The sequence below is a fragment of the Balaenoptera acutorostrata genome, chromosome 10, assembly GCF_949987535.1.
Source record: "Balaenoptera acutorostrata chromosome 10, mBalAcu1.1, whole genome shotgun sequence".
Lineage (NCBI taxonomy): Eukaryota > Metazoa > Chordata > Mammalia > Artiodactyla > Balaenopteridae > Balaenoptera > Balaenoptera acutorostrata.
Window position 1 is genome coordinate 68191974 of NC_080073.1, and position 20556 is coordinate 68212529.

Consider the following 20556-nt stretch of genomic DNA (forward strand, 5'->3'; position numbering starts at 1 on the left):
CGCGGGAGCGCCCGGGGCCTGAGCGGGGTGGAGGGTGGGGAAGGGAGGCCTCCAGCCCGCCCTCCGGACCTCTCCCGCGCTCCGGACCCCTCCCGCCGCCTTTCTCCGCACGCGCTGAAGAACCACTGCTCCTCTTGGCCTAGGACGCAGCTTTATTGGGGATGTGGGTACCCGGTTTTCGTTCCCCATCACCTACCCCCTCCTCGGAGCCCGCCCCCCTCCTTGGAGCCCTAGTATGGTCCCAGAGGGGGTTAAAACAACACTGACTACTGCTCCTGGACAGGAAGTGACTGGGGCGCCGGGCGGGGGTGGTGTTGGTGAAGCGGCGCAGGCTAGCTCCGCGACCAGATGTGCGGCTCCAACTCCAGATGTTCTTCATCTCCGTCCGACCCGCCGTGTGAGCTCCTCCCCTGCCTCGGCCTGTGCCAGGCTGGGCAGTGGATGGAGGTCACCCGGAGACAGAGGGGTCAGCCCCCGACAAGGGAGGAGTCTTCAGTGGGGACTCTGGTGAAGGGACCGTTAAAGCCTCCAAACTGAATCCTTTCCCCAACCCTGGCGGGCGCTGAGGACAACTAGGGTCACTCGCAGGCCAGCTTCCCGTCGAAACTGGAGAGGGCAATGGCGAAGGCCTGCAGGGCGCACAGCGGGTACCGGTAGTCTAGGGTGAAGGCGTCCTCTGCCACGCGGCCGAACTGCAGCACGATGTAGTCGGCTATGGATACAGACGGGGCGGGGCGGGGGGGGCGCCGGCCCGAGACCTCTTGGGTTCTCCCTCCTGGCAGACAGTGCCCTCAACATTGTGGGAAGTCCCCCACTCTTGCATTGGGGCCCCAGTCCTTAGCCACGTCTCAGTTATTCACCCCACCGTCCATCTACCCTCGTATCTCGCCCAGCAAGCCCCACTTGCCTGCAGCTTTACCAGCCACTGTAAGCCCCTGAGGGTGGCGACCCTGCCTTACCTTCTGCTGCCCAGGGCTATGCATATGACCAGCCCACACTTAGAGGAACCGGTCAAACTTCCTTAAGCCTAGAATCCTTCCTTTCCAACGCCTCTGTTGTCTTTGCCCCATTCCTTCTTCTTCCCACCCCCAGACCCCAAGTCCTGTCTTAGACCACCAGCCTCATGGTTCCCTTCCTTAACCAGTGGCCCCCTCAGCCCCCATCCCATATCTGGCCCAGGTTTCCAGCCTCAATCCCAACACCTCCCCCAGCATCCATAGGGACAGGATGTTGCTAAAAATACCCCCAACCTCGGCCGACCAGGCTCCACCAGAAATGTGATCTGGAGAGCGGTTTTTCAAGGCCTCAGGACAGGTGATACAGGGGGCACATCCCTAGGATGGAGTGGGGGTGGGGAACTCGCTCAATGTTAACCAATCCTGGGAACCTGGAAAGCCCCTGGGAGATAACTTTCCATATCCAAACCCCTTCACCCTAGTGGGGACCTCTCCCCAAGGCTTGTAACAGGGGACATTTTCACTTAATTGTGTTCAAGGTACATTTTGTTTCCGTAACTCTTCGAGGGCAGGCCTTTGACCTCACTGGAGAGAGAACGATAGAAATGCTTGATTTATATTTCCTACTCCTAAAAGGCAACCATCCTCATGGGGTTGGGCACTGGAGCCAGACTACCTGGGTTCTAATCCCACCTCTGCCTCTCACAAGCTATATGTATAAGTTACTTAACTTCTCTGTGCCTTGGTTTTCTCCTCTGCCAAATAGGGACAATAATAATACCTTTCTCACAGGGCTGTTGAAAAGATTTAATTTTTTTTTTTCGGTGGCGCAGCTTGCAGAGATCTTAGTTCACCGACCAGGGATTGAACCCATGCCCTTAGCAGTGAAAGCACAGAATCCTAACCACTGGACCGCCAGGGAATTCCTGAAAAGATTTAATGATTCAGTATCTGTGAAGTCCTGAGAACAGTGCCTGGTCCATAGAAAGCACTGTGTAAGTGTTTATGAAATGAATTTTGAGGGCCAGGGTAACTGCCTGGAGTTGCTGAGAGACTTTGGATAATGGGCGGCCCTCTCTGAGCCTCAGCATCCTTCTTGGCCACATGGGGGTTGGTCTATCAGTCTTTTTTATTTTTAAATTTTTATTTATTATTATTATTATTATTTGGATGCGTCACGTGGCTTGCGGTATCAGCTTGCGGGGTCTTAATTCCCTGACCAGGGATTGAACCCAGGGCCACGGCAGTGAAAGCGCTGAGTCCCAACCACTGGACCGCCACGGAACTCCCTATCAATGTCTTTTAAGCTCCAGCAGCGTAACTGTCCCTTCAATACAGTCTTACCCAGAATACCCCAATATCTACCCCAGGCTCTAGTCAGTGCTAGAAAGACGGCCTGGAACAGTGAGCCCCAAGACACCTGCTTGGAATATATGAGGCTCCTGGGAGCACCATGTCAATGCCCCCGCAGGAGAGAGTAACCTTCCTGAATGTTCTGGCTCCAGAGATAAAGGACAGCTCCTCTCCAGTGTGTGTGTGTGTGTGTGTGTGTGTGTGTGTGTGTGTGTGTGTGTGTGTGTGTGTGTGTGTGTGTGTGTGTGTGTGTGTGTGTGTGTGTGTGTGTGTGTGTGTGTGTGTGTGTGTGTGTGTGTGTTATATAGAGAGAGAGGGAGAGAGAGAGATGGGGGGTGGGGGAAAGACTTGAGTAAGGGTTGAGGTCACGGAGGTGGTGGGGAACAGTCTGGCTTGGGTCCTCAGATACTCACGGTCATCGGCGTGGACAATCTGGAAGTTCTTGACCGAGGCCTGGGTGACTCGGCCTTGGAAGTTGAGGGTGTAGGAGCCACTGTCATCATTCCAGACGGGGGGCTTGTTGTGTAGCTCGATGAGGCTCTCCAGTGTCTTGTTCTGCCAGCGCACCAGCAGCCCGTCGCTGGCCTGGGGTGCCACGGGTGGGGCAGTATTAGGGAGAGGACAGTTAGGGGTGGCTGAGATATCTCAGGACTGGTGGGGGGGGGGCTGGGGATGTGTGCATGCCCTTGTGTGTGTGCAGCCTCGGTGTCAACGTCCATGCGGGGTATCCTTGAGCGCATGCGCGGTCTCTGTGGCGTCCTTATGGGCAGGGTGTGTATCTGTGAGAATGGGCTTTGCTGTGGGATGCCAAAGTGGAGGGTTGGAAAGTGGAAAGTAGCATCTGGCATACAGGAGGTGCTCGATGCCATTGGTGCCCAAGGGGGTCTTAGGAACGGCCATATGCTGGCACTTATTACAAGGATGAACCAGCTATTCTAGGACTTACAAGGAGCTCACAGTTGAGCTTGGAGAGATGTATAGGTAAAGAGTACTTAAAATAAAATGTCCTGGAAGAGTTTCTGGAAGGAAGGCGCAGTGTCTGTATGATGGTGCTCTTGAGACATTTCTTTCCTTAGTTTCTTTGTCATCTGTTCATGTTCATGACTTAGAATGAGTCCACTCAAGATCGTGTCCTCCAGGAAGCCTTCCTGACCCCATGTCTGATTTAGATGTCAGCTCTGAGCTTCCATTACACCTTGCTCTTACCATTTCTCCCACTGCACTGTTATGGACAGAATTAGATACCCTAACAGCATGCACAGTATTTGACTAATGGCTCTGTGCCTCAGTTTCCCTCACAACAGGGTTTTGTGAAGATTAAATGATTAATAGTGCATGAAGTGTTATTTAGATCAGTTCCCGGCACAGAGTAAATGCTCAATAAATATCAGATATTGTTTTGATGGTAACTCTTGTGTTGATTTTGGATCTTCAGTGCCTGGCTTTAATAAATGATTGTGGAATGAATGAACTGTAAGATGATGAAGAGGTACCCAAAGCAGCACTGGGTAGTTCTTACCAAGCCCAAACACACGTGGGAGGCACTGCCTCTGGAGGATTTATGTGTTTATTCCAGGACGGAAGGAGCAACTGTGGAACCCACAGGCTGTTAAAGACCGGAGCCTCCCAGGGCTCGTGCCCCATGGGTTGGCCAGGCCTCTGATTACAGTGTGACTTTCCAGCAGGGAGGGATGTGTGATCAGCTGATGTGAGTATTCTTTTTCATTGCAAATGAGTAAAGTGACATCACTGTGAGTGTCGACATGCCAGTCATCGGTCTCTGAAATCCTAGGCTCACCCAACTTGCAGTGCTAAGGAGCAGAGCGTGGGACTGACACACTGAAGGAGGCCACCTCTCTCCAGGCCATCTCTCCATCTTACCCTACCCCTCACACTCACACACACACAAAACAAACAACCTTTGCTTTTTAAAATATGTCAATCATATCACTCCTTTCCTCAAAACCCTGCTATAGCGTCCTGTTTCACTGAGTAAAAACCAGTTATACAGACTCATCTGCCCCTCACTGTCACCTCTCTGACCTGCTCCTCCAACCCACCAGGCACTCCTGCCTCAGGGCCTTTGCACTGTCTCTTCCCCCTTCCTGAATGTTCTTTTCCCAGATATTTGCAGGCTTGCTCCTCACCTCCTTCAAATTTCATCTTCTCAGTGAGGCTCACTCTGACCACTGTATTTAAATTGAAACCTACACACACACACACACACACACACACACACCCCTCATCTCCTTTCCCTTGTTCGACTTTTTCTTTTTTCCCCACAGTACTTATCACCTTCTAACATACTACACAATTTACTTATTTATCACAATTATTGTCTACTGTCTGCCTCCCTCCACTAGAATGCCAGTTTCATGAGTGCAGATCTTTGTTTTGTCCATTGATGTCTCCAGTTGCCTAGACTAATACCTGGCACTCAATGTATGTGTGTTGAATGAATATATGAATGGATTTGATGTAAACTGAAAAAAACAAAGCAAAACAAAACAATCCCTATTGTGCCTGTTTTGGTGAATTCAGTGAAAAACTGAATTCTTGGGGAATTCATTCCACAAGTTGCCAGAATGAATTTGTGACAGGGTGATGGGGTGACAGGGTGATTTGTGACAGGGTGATGGGTGTGCTCAGGGGTTTGGTACTGGGCAGGCCGAGCACCCCTCCCCCGCCCCCCAGCTTCCCAGGAGTGGGTTACAAGCAGGTCAGTACGGAGCAGGACCCTCTGGGAAGGGCTTCAGGGAGGTGCGGGGCTCACATTGCGGGGCCGAATGGGGACCCTCTCCTTGTCCGAATTCATGCCGGGAATGATGACCGTCATGCGCCGGGGACCTCGGAAGCCCAGCACGTTGGTTTCCTGGGAGGGAGATAAGCGTTAGGCCGGCCCCGGCGAGAGGAGGGGCCTGCCTGCCGCGGGGGACAGGTGGGACTCTCACATAGATCACAGCCGCCAGCTCCTGCCGAAGGCTCCCCACATCCGTGCTACCTCCGCGGTGCGGGTTCTGCCCGTTGTCAAAGACGGTAAAGCGGTTCCCCAGGAGGTTGGACCTGCAAGCAGGGTGGAGCTGGGGGCGGGGCTGAGGAGGGTCCACACCCCTCCTCCCAGACCCTTCCTCACAGCCAAGCTTTGAGAGCTTCCTACCTCAAGCATGGGTGTGTATTAGGACCGGAGCAATTCAGGTCCCCTGCCCCTGGCTTCCCCCATGAAGTCTTTTTAAGAGCTGGATCTAGAAGGAGACTGGGCAGCTTTCAAATCTCAGCTCCATCTCTTACTAGCTGTATGACCCCAGGCAAGTTACTTAAACTCTTAGTCTCAACTTCCCCATCTGTAAAATGGGCATGATAACAGTATTTACCGCATTTGGTTGATAAGAGGATTGAATGGATTAATATTTGGAAGTTACTTAGAAATACACCTAACACATAGGTAGGCCTTACGTAAGTGTTTGTTAAATAAATAAATTAAAGAAATAAGGCCTGACTCGGGGGTTCACTTTCCCTTCACCTCTCAGATTTGTGGTGAGGATTGAATGAGCTATATGGAGAGACATAGCACAGCGTAGGTGCTGAATATTTATTCGTTCGTTCAGTTGGTAAATATTTATTGAATAGCTACTATGTGCCACGTGCTAGGAATTCAACCCTGAACAAGACAGGCATAATCCCTGTCCCATGGACCTTATGTCCTACTCCAAGTGAGGTCTCTGGACCAGCAGTGTGGGCATCACCTGGGTGCTTCTTAGAAATGCAGAACCTCACTCCTTGCCCAGACCCACTGAACCTTTTTTTTGGGTGGTGGGGGGCAGGGGGCTCACCCTGCAGCTTGTGGGATCTCAGTTCCACAGACCAGGGATTGAACCTGGGCCACGGCAGTGAAAGCCCAGAATCCTAACTACTAAGCCACCAGGGAACTCCCCCCACTGAACCATTTTAACAAGACCCCCAAGTGATCTATGCCTGTCAAAGTGTGAGAAGCCCCGGGCCAGGGGACAATTCCAGAGTGTCCGATGTGGTGAGCACTCTGCCAGGCACAAGGGGACAGAGGTGACTGGCCACTGAGCTTCCCAGCCCCACCTCAGCTTCCCGATGAAATTCTCCCCTCCTCGGGACAGATTGGTGGGGTCGCTGGAGATGAGGTAATTGGCTGTCTTGCTCCGTTTCCGTTTCCTGCCAGCCAGGAGGAACACCTGGGGAGAGGGGTCGCAGAGATGCGCTGGAGGAAGGAGGTGCACCCCTGGAGGAAGGAGGTGCACCCGGGGAAAGAGAAGGCCCATTTGCCCCGCAGCCCTCCCCCCACCCCACTTTGGCTCTAGACTCTCCCTCAGTCTGGGTCCTGGCCCCTCCACTCTCCGTCCCACTGGCTGCCACCTCTCTCCGACCCACCTTCTTCTCTGTGTCCAGGTGCAGGAAATAGGAGGGATACAGGCCCCGGTCCATGCCCTTCTTGTCCCGGGTCAGCCGGCAGCGGACCGTCTGGCCCTGGGGGGCAGGCCGAAGCACGAACTCCTGGGGTTCGTCCACTTCCACGGGTGGGGATGGGGCCCTCTCCTCCTTCTGGGTGGGAGCAGAGGGTGCATCAGCCCCAGAGCACTAGCTCCCCGGCCCTCAGCAGGTCCCCAGTGCCAGGATGCAGGCAGGGCAGGCAGGACAACTCACCGTTTTCTGTTTGGGGAGAGAACAGAGGCTGTTAGAGTGCAGCCGGCCCCTCCCCCTCCCCCAGCAGCTCGCCAGGCCTTGTTAGGAGGCTCTGGGGAGCTTTGTGCTTTATTACTATTTTGTGTAGCTTGTGGTTAAGAGCCCAGGCTCTGAAGCCAGACAGCCTGGGTTCAAATCCTGGTTCCACCACTAACTGTCTGTCATGGTTGTTAAGTTTTAACCACACTGTGACTCAGTTTTTTCATCTGAGAAGTATGTAGGGTTGGGGTGGATACCTGGGACAGACCTTAGTTTATATATTTAACAGACACTCATAGAAGGTCTACCAATGTGCCAGGAATTATTCTAAGCACTTTCCAAATATTAACTCATTCCTCTTATCAGTAGCTACTGAGGTAGTTGTTCCATTATACAGGTGAAGAAGCTGAGGCTCAGAGAGCTTAAATAACTTGTCCAAGTTCACATAGTAAGAGGTGAAGCTGGGCTTTGAATGCTGTTAAACCCAGAGCCTTTAGAAAGACCTTCCATCATATGGATGCTCTCAGGGGGTGAACTGAGGTGAGGCTGAAGGTGCGGATTGCTGTGTTCTAAGCACATGGTGTTATAGAAGTGTCAGCTACCACTATATAATTATAGCAGACAGTAAATACTCAATGAATGTAGCAACCAACCTCCAACATGGCCCCTGATGCTCCCTGCCTCCTGGTATTTACACCCTTGTGTAGACCCCTCCCACACTGTATCAGGGTTGGTCTTTGTGACCAATAGGATATGGCAGAAGTGATGGGCGGTCACTTCTAAGGCTAGGTCATAAAAGATATTACAGCTTCTGCCTTGCTGTATCTCTTGGGCCACTCTTGGGCTCTGGGGCAAGTTGGCTGCCATGTCTTAAGGACACTCAAGCAGCCTCTGGAGAGACCTCCAGCCAACAATCATGACAGTGAACGATTTCAGAAGTGGATCCTCCATTTCCAGTCAAGCTTTCAGAATGACCACAGCCCCAGTTGACATCTCGACTGCAACCTCACAGGAGACCCTGAGCCAAAACTACCCCTGCTAAGCCACTCCTAGATTTCTGACTCACAGAAATTAAGAAAATAAATTGTCGTTTTAAGTTTTGGGGTGGTTGTTATATAGCAATACATAGTCAATACAATGAATGAATAAATAAGCTCATTTTGCTCATTGAAAAACTTTTAATAACTATGTGGTTGCATTAGGCCCTAGGGTGGCCTAGTGACCACCCTACCATTGCCCCTTCTGTTCTTACAAACCTAGTGCCCTTTGCTGTCATGTTCTGTCCCTCACAAGAGGGGGAACCAAGACTCTAACTCCAAGTTTCCCAGCTGGGGAGACAAGGGACTGCCACCTGGGTGTGTGCATTTCAGGTGTAAATGCTGTCTGGGAGTCACTAAGAAGCCCTGATGTGCTGAGGTTGCCCATTTTTGCTGAGGGCAGGTTTGCACTGTGTGTAAAGTGAGGCTGGTGTTAGGGAGCGGGCCCTTAGCCTCCAGGTAAGTGGCATCTCTTCTCTGCTCTAGGCTGCTCTAGAAGAAACTTGGGAAATCCAAGACTATGTTTGGAACGTGGTGTGGGGAAAGCCAGACTCATTCAAACATTTCTACAGAGGTGAATTTCAAGGGCCTACTATATTAAAGGCTGTACTGCAGTTATATTCTTTCTGGAAGACAATAAACTGGCCTTTCAGTTATATATCAGTTTCTGGTGATCTTGGCTAATGTGAATCAGTCCCCCAAGACCTGACCACTCCTGTACAAAGGAATAAACCCACAAACTAAGATCCCCCCAGGCCCTGCCTTCAGGATGATCTCTCCATTCATGGAAACCTGTTTCTCGAAGACTTTCATCACTTTCTTTCTCCAGTTCGACCTCTCTCTCCCGCTTACTCCTGCCTGTGCATGTTGGTACCTGAGTCCTGTTTGTGAGTGGTGGCTGTATAGGAAATATTTAACAACGTGTTCTGCCCATGGAGACAGCCCCGTCAGAGTGGACACTGGTAGGACTGGAGGAGGTCCTGGAGGCCTCTGATGGCCAGTGTTAACCCTTTGGTTGCTGGATAGTTTGGATGCTGGAAGGTTGGGAGGGCCTGGGTGGGAGAGCAGAAGGCACTCTGAGCAGTATCTCAGAGTAGCAGAGTGGAACTATTTTAATAACTCAGGTACAGGGTGGATGGGTGGGAAGGTGGGAAGAATTGGGAGATTGGGATTGACATATATACACTAATATGTATAAAATAGATAACTAATGAAAACCTGCTGTATAGCACAGGGAACTCTACATAATGCTCTGTGGTGACCTAAATGGGAAGGAAATCCAAAAAGAAGGGATATATTATGCATATAGCTGATTCACTTTGCTGTACAGCAGAAACTAACACAACATTGTAAAGCAACTATACCCCAATTAAAAAAAAAAAAGCTCAACTACAGCTGGCTGTCAGTCAGTCAGTGCGCCCAGGGATGTGTATGCATGTGTCTGTCTGCCTGTGCTCCACCTCCCTGGTACAGAAAATGTGTGGCTCTCATGTGGGGGCCATGAGAGCATCTCCGGCTGTGTCTGATAGTTAGGCTGCAGGGGGGAGGGCTCAGAGCAGGTGACATAAGGCCCCCGGGTGGCCAGTCCCAGCCTAGTGACCCCACAACTGCCTCTTCTGTTCTCACAAACCTGGTTCCCTTTGTCCTCATATCCTGTCACCAGAGAGGCAGCTAAGATTCTAACCCCAAGTGACTCCATGGTCCCAGCCCACGAGGTCCCACAGTCAGGTCCCCCAAGCCCAGGCCCCTGCCACTGCTCCCTGGAGGGACCTCACCCTCTCCCGTCTGGGCTCCAACCTTTTTGCCTTTTCCTTTTGCTTTGCCCTTCTGATTGCTGTTCTTGGTCACCACAGCTGCCACCTCTTCCTCCTCCTCCTCCTTCTCCTCTTCTGAGCCTTTGGGAGTGCCTGAGCATTGTAGGGGAGCAAGTCTGTTAACCCCTTACCCTGGCAGAACCCATCATGTTTTGCAAGGTACGTCCAACACCCATGCCTCACTTGGACCCCTCCCACAACCACAAGAGAGCAACCCCCTTTCACTATTATCAGAAAGTAATAGGGCTTCCCTGGCTGCGCAGTGGTTAAGAATCCACCTGCCAATGCAAGGAACATGGATTTGAGCCCTACTCCGGGAAGATCCCACATGCCGCGGAGCAGCTAAGCCCGTGCTCCACAACTACTGAGCCTGCGCTCTAGAGCCCGCGAGCCGCAGCTACTGAAGCCCACGTGCCTAGAGCCCGTGCTCCACAACAAGAGAAGCCCGCTTGCCGCAACTAGAGAAAGCCCGCGCACAGCAACGAAGACCCAATGCAGCCAAAAATAATAAATAAATAAAATAAGTAAATTTAAAAAAGAAAGAAAAGAAAGTAATAGCCTCAGAAAAGCTAAGACACTGCCTGAGGCCACACAGCTATTAAAGTGGGGGTCAAGATGCCCCCAGTCTTCTGACTTTATTATTTTTTTTTATTGGAGTATAGTTGCTTTACACTGCTGTGTCAGTTTCTGCTATACAGCAAAGCGAATAATCCATACATATACCAAGTCTTTGACTTTAGAACCCCTACTCCTCACCCTATGCTGCATCCCTCCTTCCACACCCACGACTGCCTCTGGATGTCCTGACACCAGAGGCCACTGCCACCCACCTTTCTTCTTCAGAGCTTTTTCCCCAGGGTCATCCCCCCCAACCAGAAACATGGCTGCCGGTGTCTTCTTCCTCACTCTGGTCGGGCTCACTGAGCTGTCCTTGTCGGCCTCCCCGGACCCTGTGTGTGTGGATGTGAAGAGGTCACACCCCCCGCCTCACCCAGAGTCCCTTGTTCCTCCACAGACCAGGCTCACCTTTCTTCTTCATCTTTCTCATCTTGGTGCCTTCCCCTGCTGATGCCTCCTTCTTCTTAATCCGCAGAGGTTTCAGTGGGGGGACAGGGCTTCCCAGGTCCTCTGGAAATGGAGGGTGGGAGTTAGACAAAGAAGAGCCACCTTCCAATCCACTCATTGTTCCTTCAGTCCCCAGGGAGCCCCAGAGCAGCTTCTGCTTGTCTTGTTTTTAACCCTGAGTCCAAAAAGGACTGGATGAACACCAGGAGTTTAATAAGTAGTTAATGAATGAATGAATGAATGGATGAATGCCAGGCCTCCTAACTGAGCCTCTGAATCCCAGCTCCCACCCCATCTCCAGAAAACCTCCTGTGGTCAGTGCTACAGACAGTCCTCCCCACCCCTCCGAGAAGCCCAAGGTCCTAGCTACATGTCCACATGTAGACCAGGCCCCAGTACCCATGGGGCAAGGTTCCCCAGCCAGGGAGCTATCACAGCATTTATTCACTGTTTGATTTTTTATTATAATCACTTTGATACTTTTGTAAAAATCATAAAAATAATCCATCTAGAGTTAAAAAAAAAATCACAAAGAAAACTAAAATCCTCTGCCCTCCCTGGCTCACAGAGCACCCTGGGCAGGGGGCTGGGGGGATGGTGGAGGGAGCACATATTGATTTAAGGACCATCGAAGGGAAGAAACCACCAAAGGGAAAAACTCTTGGGTCCAGGCACCGGGGAGCTTTTTGATGTCTCAACTCCTGCGTATCCATGAGACACCAGGCCCCTCAGGGGCAGGGCTAGTTTTGTGTGTCTTTGCCCCCTCTGGACCCTCAACACCCACCCTTCGGACCCTGGGCCTTGGCCTTCCTCTCCTTGATGTCGGCAGAAGCCTTCTCTTTGGGGGGCTTCTTGGGTGGCAGACGGATTTCCTCTTTCTTTTCCTTCTCCTCCTTGTCCTCTTCCTCCTCCTCATCCCCTGCAGGTAAAAACTCCTCATAACGGGGGCTGGGGTGGGCCCCATTATCTGGGGAGCCCAATCCTTCCAGATTGCTGGGAGGCGGTGAAGGAGCTGGGGGTAGGAGGCTCCCCTTCTGGAACAGAAACAGGAGGAAGAAAGGAGTTTCGGCGCCTTCCTCAAAGAAGGGGGTGACCCCAGAGTCTTCCAAGGTCTACAAGTCAGGAGAGAGAGCTGGAGTTGGGGGGATGCTGAGGGCTTGGCAATCCTGTTCTGGGAAAATGCCCTTCTCTGCAGGTCCTTCCTCTCTCTCTGGGACCCTCAGCTCCTCACACACTCTCCTGGGGTCTTTCAGTTTCCCCTTCTCAGCCTCTTCTAAAAGACACCTGCGCTGCTTCTCCCACTCTGCTTCTCCCTGTCCTGGTCTGTTGCCGTTTCTAACTTCTAGCCAGACCCATCTGAGCTACCTCCAGTCCCTAGCTGCAGGGTTTTTTTGTTTTTTAATTTTTTAAAATATTTATTTATTTAAAACAATTTTTGGCTGTGCCGGGTCTTAGTTGCAGTACGCAGGATCTTCCTTGTGGCATGCGGGGGTCTTTAGTTGCGGCATGCATGCCGACCAGGGATGGAACCTGGGCCCCCCGCATTGGGAGGGTGGAGTCTTACCCACCGGACCACCAGGGAAGCTGCAGTTTAAGGCAAAACTCTTAACCTCAATGTGCCTCGGTTTCCCCCTCCCGAAGATGGGACAAGAACACGAGAATAAAAGTTTTCCTAGCTCAGAGACGAAGCCAGGGACGTGCACGCGGTTTTTCCGAGTTTTCTGCCTCTCTCCATCTGCTGTTCCTGTCCAGCCCCTTCCCTCCTCCTCTCCAGACGCCCCCTTCCTTCTGGCGCTCTCTCACCGTCCTCCGCGTCTGGGGCGCGGGCTACCAGGAAGGTCTCCCGGGGGTCGCGCTTCTTGGCCTCGGGGTCCCTGAGGAACTTGGCGTAGACCGTCTGCAGCTCCCTGGCCTCGGCGGGCTCCCGGGAGGGCTCCTCCCGCGGGCTCCTCCTCCGTCCCGCTGAGCCGAGATGCGCGGGTCAGGCGGGACCTCCAACGGCGTCCACTCCCCCTCAGGCTCCTCACCCTGGGGTCTCCCTTGGGCTCTGTTTCCACCTTGGACATCCCTCTCCCAGCTTTCATCATCCCTACACTCCTCCTATCCCCCAGCTCAACCCCAAGCCCGCTCCGCCCCTTACCCCTCCAGTTACCCCCCCTCCCACGCCCCTGCTCCCAGGGAGGGTTCCCAGACTCAAGGGCACCCTCGCCTGCGGTCCTTCCCTCCCGTGACCCTCACCCTGGGGGGCGCCCCGGGGCTCAGCCTTCCGCACGCCTCCAGGTCTCCGGGGCTTGGATCCCGTGGGGCAGGGGGACTCGGGGGCTTCTGTCTTCTTCTTCCTCAACTTCTGTCGCTGCAGAGTGGGGGTCAAGAGGAGGGAGGGGAAGGAAAGAGGGCTCTGAGGGCTGCCTATCACTCTCTAATCCCTTGAGCCGCCAGAAATAACCGCAGATTATCTGGAGTGGAACTGCGCCCCTTCTTGGGGTGAGGAAGGATGACCCCCTCCCGTGTACCACGGCCACCTCCAATGCCCCAAAGCCCGAGTTCATCCCCTGGACACCCCATACCCCCAAACACCCCCTTCGTGCAAAAACAGAACAAAACAAAAACCTCCAGGGAAGCAACAAGCCCCAGAGGCTGCTGAGGGGGACCCTCCCCACTCTCAGACCCCCTACCCTGCATGGGGGGCTCTTTCTGTCTCTTCTTCAAGCAGGGGTGACATACCTGCTTGGTGCGCTGCTGGACCTCCGGGCTCTGGCCCTCTTCCTCATGCCCGCTGAGGGTAGCAAAGGAATCAGTCTGTCTCCCTCCCCTTTTCCTGCCCCTCCCCAAACCCTCCATCTGGCCCCCCAACCAGGGTTCAGGTAGGATGAGGTGAGGGCTTTCCAGACCTGTCTGAGGCCCACACCTCTCGGAGGGTGTCGTCCTGCAGCGGCATGGTGCCTGCGCCTATCCACAGCCCCTGCTCTGGCCACCCTGCAGCCTTAGAAGCTTCCCCGCGGGCCCCAGCTAATCCGGGCTCAGCTTCACCCCCACCTCCTGCTGGCTCAAGAGGGTGGCAGCACTGTGGGAGGTGCTCCTGCCCCGAACCCACCCCCCTGCCTGGCCCACTGAGGGAAGAGGCTGAAAACTCAGATCCTCAGCAGCCTGAAGGATGGCATCTCTGTACCAGGTCCTCCTGCGCCCTGAGCTTTGGCTTAGAGATGCTGATTTGTATTGATAATTTGTTGGTGGTAAATGGAGCATGGGAAGAAAATATGACATCAGATCCTGTATTTATCTTTCTTTTTCATTAAAAAAATAAAAACTAGGATTTACTAATATTTAATGTATATGGATTGATAGATGCATGTGTATATACTTTATAAAGAAACATGCCTATATTCTGGGTGTCCACCTAAATATCTTTTTACTGATAAGGAACTTTTTTTTTTTTTTTTGGCTCACCTTGCAGCTCGTGGGATCTCAGTTCCCCAACCAGGGATCAAGCCCGGGCCCTCAGCAGTGAGAGCGTGGAGGCTTAACCACTGGACCACCAGGGAATTCCCAGGAACATGCTTTTTTAAGAGTTTAGAGACAAGGGATGTAGTGTTGATGTGATTAATATCATGGGAGAGGTTTGGCTAAGTGCAGAGGAAGCCCAGAAGAGGGGCCCTATTTGGGGTCCTAGAGGCTTCCTGAAACCTGATCTAAAACTTGAAACTCAAAAAGGTGAGGGGGGTTCTGCAGCCAAAAAAAAAAAAAAAAGAAAGAAAGAAAAAAGAAAAAAAGGAAAAAAAAAAAGTGGGATGGGCTATACCTGGAAAGGGAACAGCAAGATAGAGACCTAGAGGTTGGAATCAGGCAGATGTATTCAAAGGTCTAGAACTAGGAGGGAGGCAGCTGTGTCAGGCATGGGTCAGTCCTGAGCCCAAGCTCTAAGCTCTGCCGCTTAAGAGGTGAACGTCCTTGGGTGACAGATTTAACCTCTCTGGGCCTCCATTTCCTCATTTATAAAGTGGGTTTGATAAAGCACTGACCTAGTAGGGATGTTGTGCAGATTAAGTGAGATGACAGATGGAAAGCTGCATACAGTGAGGGCTCAAGAATTGGTAATTATGTGCTCCTTTTCAGAGCACTTCAGCTTCATCTCTGTCTCCTCAGCATTTACAGCACAACTTGACACATGATTGGGGTTCATTTTTTTCATGAGTGAATTAATGAGCACAGTTTTTCTTTTTTTTGGCTGTGCGGCTTGAGGGATCTTAGCTCCCGGAGCAGGGATTGAACCTGGGCCTCAGCAGTGAAAGCGCTGAGTCCTAACCACTGGACTACCAGGGAATTCCTTATTTCATGTGATTTTCACTGGACAAGAGTCCAGTGAGATAGGCGAGGTAGAGATTATTATCTCCATTTTATAGGTGGAGAAACTGAGGCCCAGGGAGGTGAAGTGACCTGTTCAGTATCAGCCAGATGGTAACCAGCTCTGTCTCCTGTCAGAGCTTTTGTTCTTAATCCTTTTATGTTTTATACAGTCGAAACGATTAGAGATGGAATTTGAATGAAACAGTCTTTTTGCCTTTCGCCACTCCCTTGGTCCACCTGATTCAGATGTGCCACAATTAATCTTCCTAAAATACCACTTCTTCTGTTGACACCTTTGCTCAAAAATTGTCATTGGGTCCCTACGATCAAGTTTAAGTGTGCTGAGTTGGCATTCAAGGCTCTCCCCGATCTGGCTCCAATCTGCCTTTCTAACTATGGGGCTGTCTCATACCCTACTCTCCATCCAGCCCCATAGGTTTACTTATTTCCTTTGTACTTTCTCTCCTTCATGCCTTTGTTCAAGCTGTTCCCTCCTGGAATCCCTATTCCATGAAACCCATCCAACCCTAAATAGCCCTCAAGTCCCAACCTCCAAGATTCTTTGGTCCTCATCTGACTCTGAATGTGTAATAATCATAATAGCATTTATTGACCACCTACTGTGCGTGAGGCCCTTGTTCCCATTCTCTCACCACCCTCATGATGATATTTATAAGGCAGACACTAAAACCCTGACATGAAAGGTAAGGAAACTCACAGCTGAGAGTCAGTCAACAAGTATTTCCTGGGCACTGACTCTGTGCCAAACAATACTGGTTATACAGTGATGGACAAAAAGATGTGGTCCCTGCCCTCATGGAGCTTCCATTCCTGTGAGAAGGACAGATGGTAAAGCCATAAATACACAAATTAGTTTTAATGCTCTCATTATTATTAATTGTAATAAATTCCAAGAAGGGAAAGAACTGGGTTCCATGAGAATAGTGGGGCGGGGGCGGGGTGGGGCAGTCTGGATATAGAGAACAGATGAGGCTGTCTGAGAAGTGAATTTTTTAGAGGTGGGCAAGCTGACTGCAGAGCCTGCTCTTTTTTTTTTTTTTACTTTTTTAAAAAAAGATTTATTTATTTATTTATGGCTGTGTTGGGTCTTCGTTTCTGTGCGAGGGCTTTCTCTAGTTGCGGCAAGTGGGGGCCACTCTTCATCGCGGTGTGCGGGCCTCTCACTATCATGGCCTCTTTTGTTGCGGAGCACAGGCTCCAGACGCGCAGGCTCAGTAATTGTGGCTCATGGGTCTAGTTGCTCCGCGGCATGTGGGATCCTCCCAGACCAGGGCTCGAACCCGTGCCCCCCGCATTGGCAGGCAGACTCTCAACCACTGCGCCACCAGGGAAGCCCTGAGAAGTGAATTTTCAAACTGAGACCCGAAGGATTTCAAAGACTAGGAAAGAGAATGTTCCAGGTAAAAGGCACAGTTTATGCCAAATGTTTCCAAGCAGCAAAGAACTCGGCACCATGGAGCAGTGGGGTCCCCTCGACCAGGACAAGAGCGACCCTGCCTAAGAACTGCCCTTCAGAGGGTTCTGGAGAATGTCCACCCCCAAACAAATCCATGCCAAGAACCACAGGGTGCCTGGCGCTCAGCAGGCTGTAAACGTAAACATCCCCGTTCTAACACTGCTCAGGCCCCAGGGAACACTGCTCCACATCTCTTGCCCACTGTTCTCAGAACAAAGATTCCTGCACGGGTCTGTGGGAGGAGTGTCAGCTGAGCTTCGGCCAATGCCAGAGATGGACGCTGCTTTGGAGCTGAGGGGAAGATTTGAGCAGCAGAAGCTTTTAAGTGAAAGAAAAGGTAAATGCAGTTCTCATATCTCTCCTCTCGGGTTGCATGGATATGACAGACACTTGCATAACAAAGTGTCCATTTACTTGTTTTTTTTCATGTTCTGAAGGGTCTCATGAATCAGCACTGTCTTCATAACAGTTGCACATGGCAGCTGAGGAACACTGTACAGTATTGAACAACTCACATAACTTAAACTTGTGCATATGTAGGTCTGGACATGACGTGTGAAGCATGGTAGCAATTCTTCATGTTGGCAACTAGTTGGATGCTATTTTGAGAACAGTTCAGTTTTTCTAAAAGTGTTTAATAAGATGGAATTAAAATTTCTAAAAACCATTTAAATTTGATTAATTTTGGATATTTATTAAGTGTAAACTATATTTCCTTTTAAATTTTAAAACATAATTTTGAATATATAAGAAGAAAAGTCACTTCTTAAAACATATATGAAAAATAATTTTAGCTAAAAAGTTTCACGTTTACTTAGTTACTTTTTAAAAAAATTTTTATTATTATTTTTTTGGCTACATCAGGTCTTAGTTGCGGCACGCGGGGATCTTTCGTTGTATCACGCGGGCTCTTAGTTGGGCGGCAGGTTTTCTCTAATCTAGTTGTGGTACGCAGGCTCCAGAGTGCATGGACTCTGTAGTTTGCAGCAGGCAGGCTCTAGTTGAGGTGGGTGAGCTCAGTAGCTGTGGCACGTGGGCTTAGTTGCCTCGCGGCATGTGAGATCTTAGTTCCCTGACCAGGGATCTAACCCTCGTCCCCTGCATTGCAAGGTGGATTCTTTACCACTGACCACCAGGGAAGTCCCTACTTAGTTACTTTTGAGGAGAATGTATTCAAATTTTGTACACTTTGAATGCAATGACATGTTTTTTGAGTCCTTTGAGAGTTAGTCTGGGTCCAGATCATGATAGGAACAGAAAGTAGCAAAGTGGAACTCAGAAAAGAATAAAAAGGAACTTCAGAGTTTTGGTAGGGGCCAAAGTGGTGAGCATGTGTGGGAAAATTAGAGTCGGTGCCAATGTTTAGATTTGGGTCAGGGGTGGGTGGGTTTAGGATTGACTATCAAGATTTTGGTGAAAATGAGGGCGAGTTTAGGGATAAGATTCAGATCAGGAACACACATAACTTCCGATACCTTCTGATCTGACACCAGAACACCAAGCCTCTCCACAAAGAAAAACAAGCTTGTGGCTTTATAATTGCACTTTGTTTTGGTCTAAAAATGACATTTCTCAGTTTGGTCACTGGCAATAGACACCAGACTCAATTCCACCTGAATTTTAGCTGTTTTCTAAAATTAAATCTACTTTCAGAAGATGAAGATTTGCTACCACCAGTGACTATGATGCTGATCAATAATGACTCCTACCATGTGCCAGACACTGTGCCCAGTGCTTTCAGTTTATTCTCACAGCACACTTGCATGTCTGTGGCTCAGAGAAGTTAAGTAACTTGTCTAAGGTCACACAGCTGGTGCTTGGTGGAGCCATCCCATTGACAAGCACCTACTAGGTGTGCAGTATTGTGTTATCTCTAGTCCCTGTGGAAACTTTGAAAGGGAGTGAGCTGGGTTAGAGAGTGGTAGGGATGTGACGGAAATTCTTGGTGGGGGGTGTGTGTGTCAGTTATGACAGAGTGATGATGGAATCTAGTGGCACAGGGAAAGTAGAGGACAAGACCACAGGGGAGAGGAGTGCATGGCAACAAACGGAGAGGCTGAGCATTGGAAGAGTTTACTTGGATAAGGAAATCACCAAGAATTAGGACAGGAGCATGCCAGAGAATCATGAGCCAGGAGCCAAAATCCTTGAAGAATAATATAGTCTGATGATATGATTCAAAACTGAGGTCCTTCCTAGGGGTAGGGAGGGAGGTGTAAAGGCCTGGAAGCATCTACTTGTCCTCCAGTATGTCTTCTTCTTCCTTAATAATGAAGTCCCTGATTTGTAGCTGAGCATATAGACACGCAGAAAAAGACGTGTCCCAGCTTTCCTTGCATCCATGTAGCTAAATTCCAGCTATTGGGGAGGGTCCTTTACAGAAGAGGTGCACCCTTCTTGGTTACTTTTTCCTTCTCACTGACTGGCAAGAGGACCTAATGGCTGGAGCTCTAGCAGCCATCTTGGACCATGAGGTAACCTTGGGAATGTGAGCTGCCACTGTGGAGCAACCACCTAGGAGCCTTGATTTGAGAGAGAGAGAGAAGAAAAAAAACAAAAACAAAAACCACAAACCCATATTGCTGAAGTCACTGTGACATGGGGATTTTTTAAACTTGTAATTGAACCTAATGCGAATGGCTGCAACTAGAAAGTTATGTTTGGGTCCTACTGAAGATGACATTAAATGCTAGTGGGCATGAGTGGATGCTGAGAAGCCTTGGAAAGTTGTTGAACAGAAGGTGAGCTGACGAGAACTGTACATTCAGAAAGGCGTGGAGAATAAATAAAAAATAAGGTGGAGAGAGCTGAGGTGAGGATGTGTAGTTAAGGGGGACATTTAGATATTCTGAAGACTCAGATCAATGACGGCATCTGAAGGACTGGGTCTGGAAGTCAGGTTTTAGGAAGGTTGTGAGGTTGGTGTTAGGTTTAACAAGCAATTCAGGAACTTGATTATGGCTAGAGTCAGGTTGGGGTGAGGTTTTGAGCTGAAGTTTATACCAGGGTTGGATTTTAAGTCAGAAATTGGAAGAATCTAATAGCAGGGCTAGGTGTCACTGGAGGTGTCGGGCAGACTTAGGAAGGGACATTTAAGTGTTCTGGGATATGCCTGGGGCTTAGTGTCTGATGCAGTGGTACTCAGGTGAGGCATTTGGAAATGTATGGGGTGTTTTGTTTATTTATTTATTTTTATTTATTTATTTTTGGCTGTGTTGGGTCTTTGTTGCTGTGCGCGGGCTTTCTCTAGTTGCGATGAGTGGGGCTACTCTTTGTTGCAGTGCGCGGGCTTCTCATTGCAGTGGCTTCTCTTGTCGCAGAGCACGGGCTCTAGGTGTGTGGGCTTCAGTAGTTGTGGCACGTGGGCTCAGTAGTTGTGGCTTGTGGGCTCCAGAGCACAGGCTCAGTAGTTGTGGTGCATGGGCTTAGTTGCTCTGCAGCATGTGGGATCTTCCCGGACCAGGGCTCGAACCCGTGTCCCCTGCATTGGCAGGCAGATTCTTAACCACTGTGCCACCAGGGAAGTCGTGTGGGGTGTTTTGAATTGTCACAATGACAGCGGAGTATGTGTGTGTGTGTGTGTGTGGTTTGCTCATGGTGTTTAGAGGCAGCAGCTCGAGATTCTAGATGTCCTGTAACGTGGGAAACAGGCACGGTGGTCCAGCCCCAAATGCCGTGCATTCCTGGGAAACACTGAGGCAAAGTGGCGTCAGGAAGAAGAGAGAAGCTGAGCACTATTGGGTTAGAATCCTGCTCTGCTGATTTCTTCCCCAGGTGGACATAGCCCTCAGTTTTCCCATCTATAAAATGGGATGATGATA

The 20556-nt window shown here is 50.4% G+C and overlaps 1 protein-coding gene across 2 annotated transcripts; it reads right to left on the minus strand.

Annotated features, from left to right (window-relative positions):
- Positions 1 to 449: 449 nt before the first annotated feature.
- TULP1 (TUB like protein 1) lies at positions 450 to 13852 on the minus strand. 2 transcript variants are annotated; one of them, XM_007197983.2, is made up of 14 exons: positions 13806 to 13852; positions 13639 to 13690; positions 13189 to 13267; positions 12718 to 12876; positions 11699 to 11833; positions 10876 to 10977; positions 10680 to 10799; positions 9827 to 9942; positions 6708 to 6878; positions 6399 to 6511; positions 5261 to 5372; positions 5083 to 5181; positions 2723 to 2894; positions 450 to 712 (listed from the first exon to the last, which is right to left on the minus strand). In XM_007197983.2, exons 1-14 carry the CDS (start codon positions 13850 to 13852, stop codon positions 579 to 581), a joined length of 1611 nt encoding a protein of 536 aa, XP_007198045.1. In that variant the 3' UTR covers positions 450 to 578. The 2 variants fall into 2 exon arrangements, with proteins under 2 accessions (XP_007198045.1, XP_007198046.1); XM_007197984.2 differs by lacking the exon at positions 12718 to 12876 and adding an exon at positions 13008 to 13014 and having other exon boundaries at positions 13187 to 13267.
- Between the last annotated feature and the right edge of the window lie 6704 nt (positions 13853 to 20556).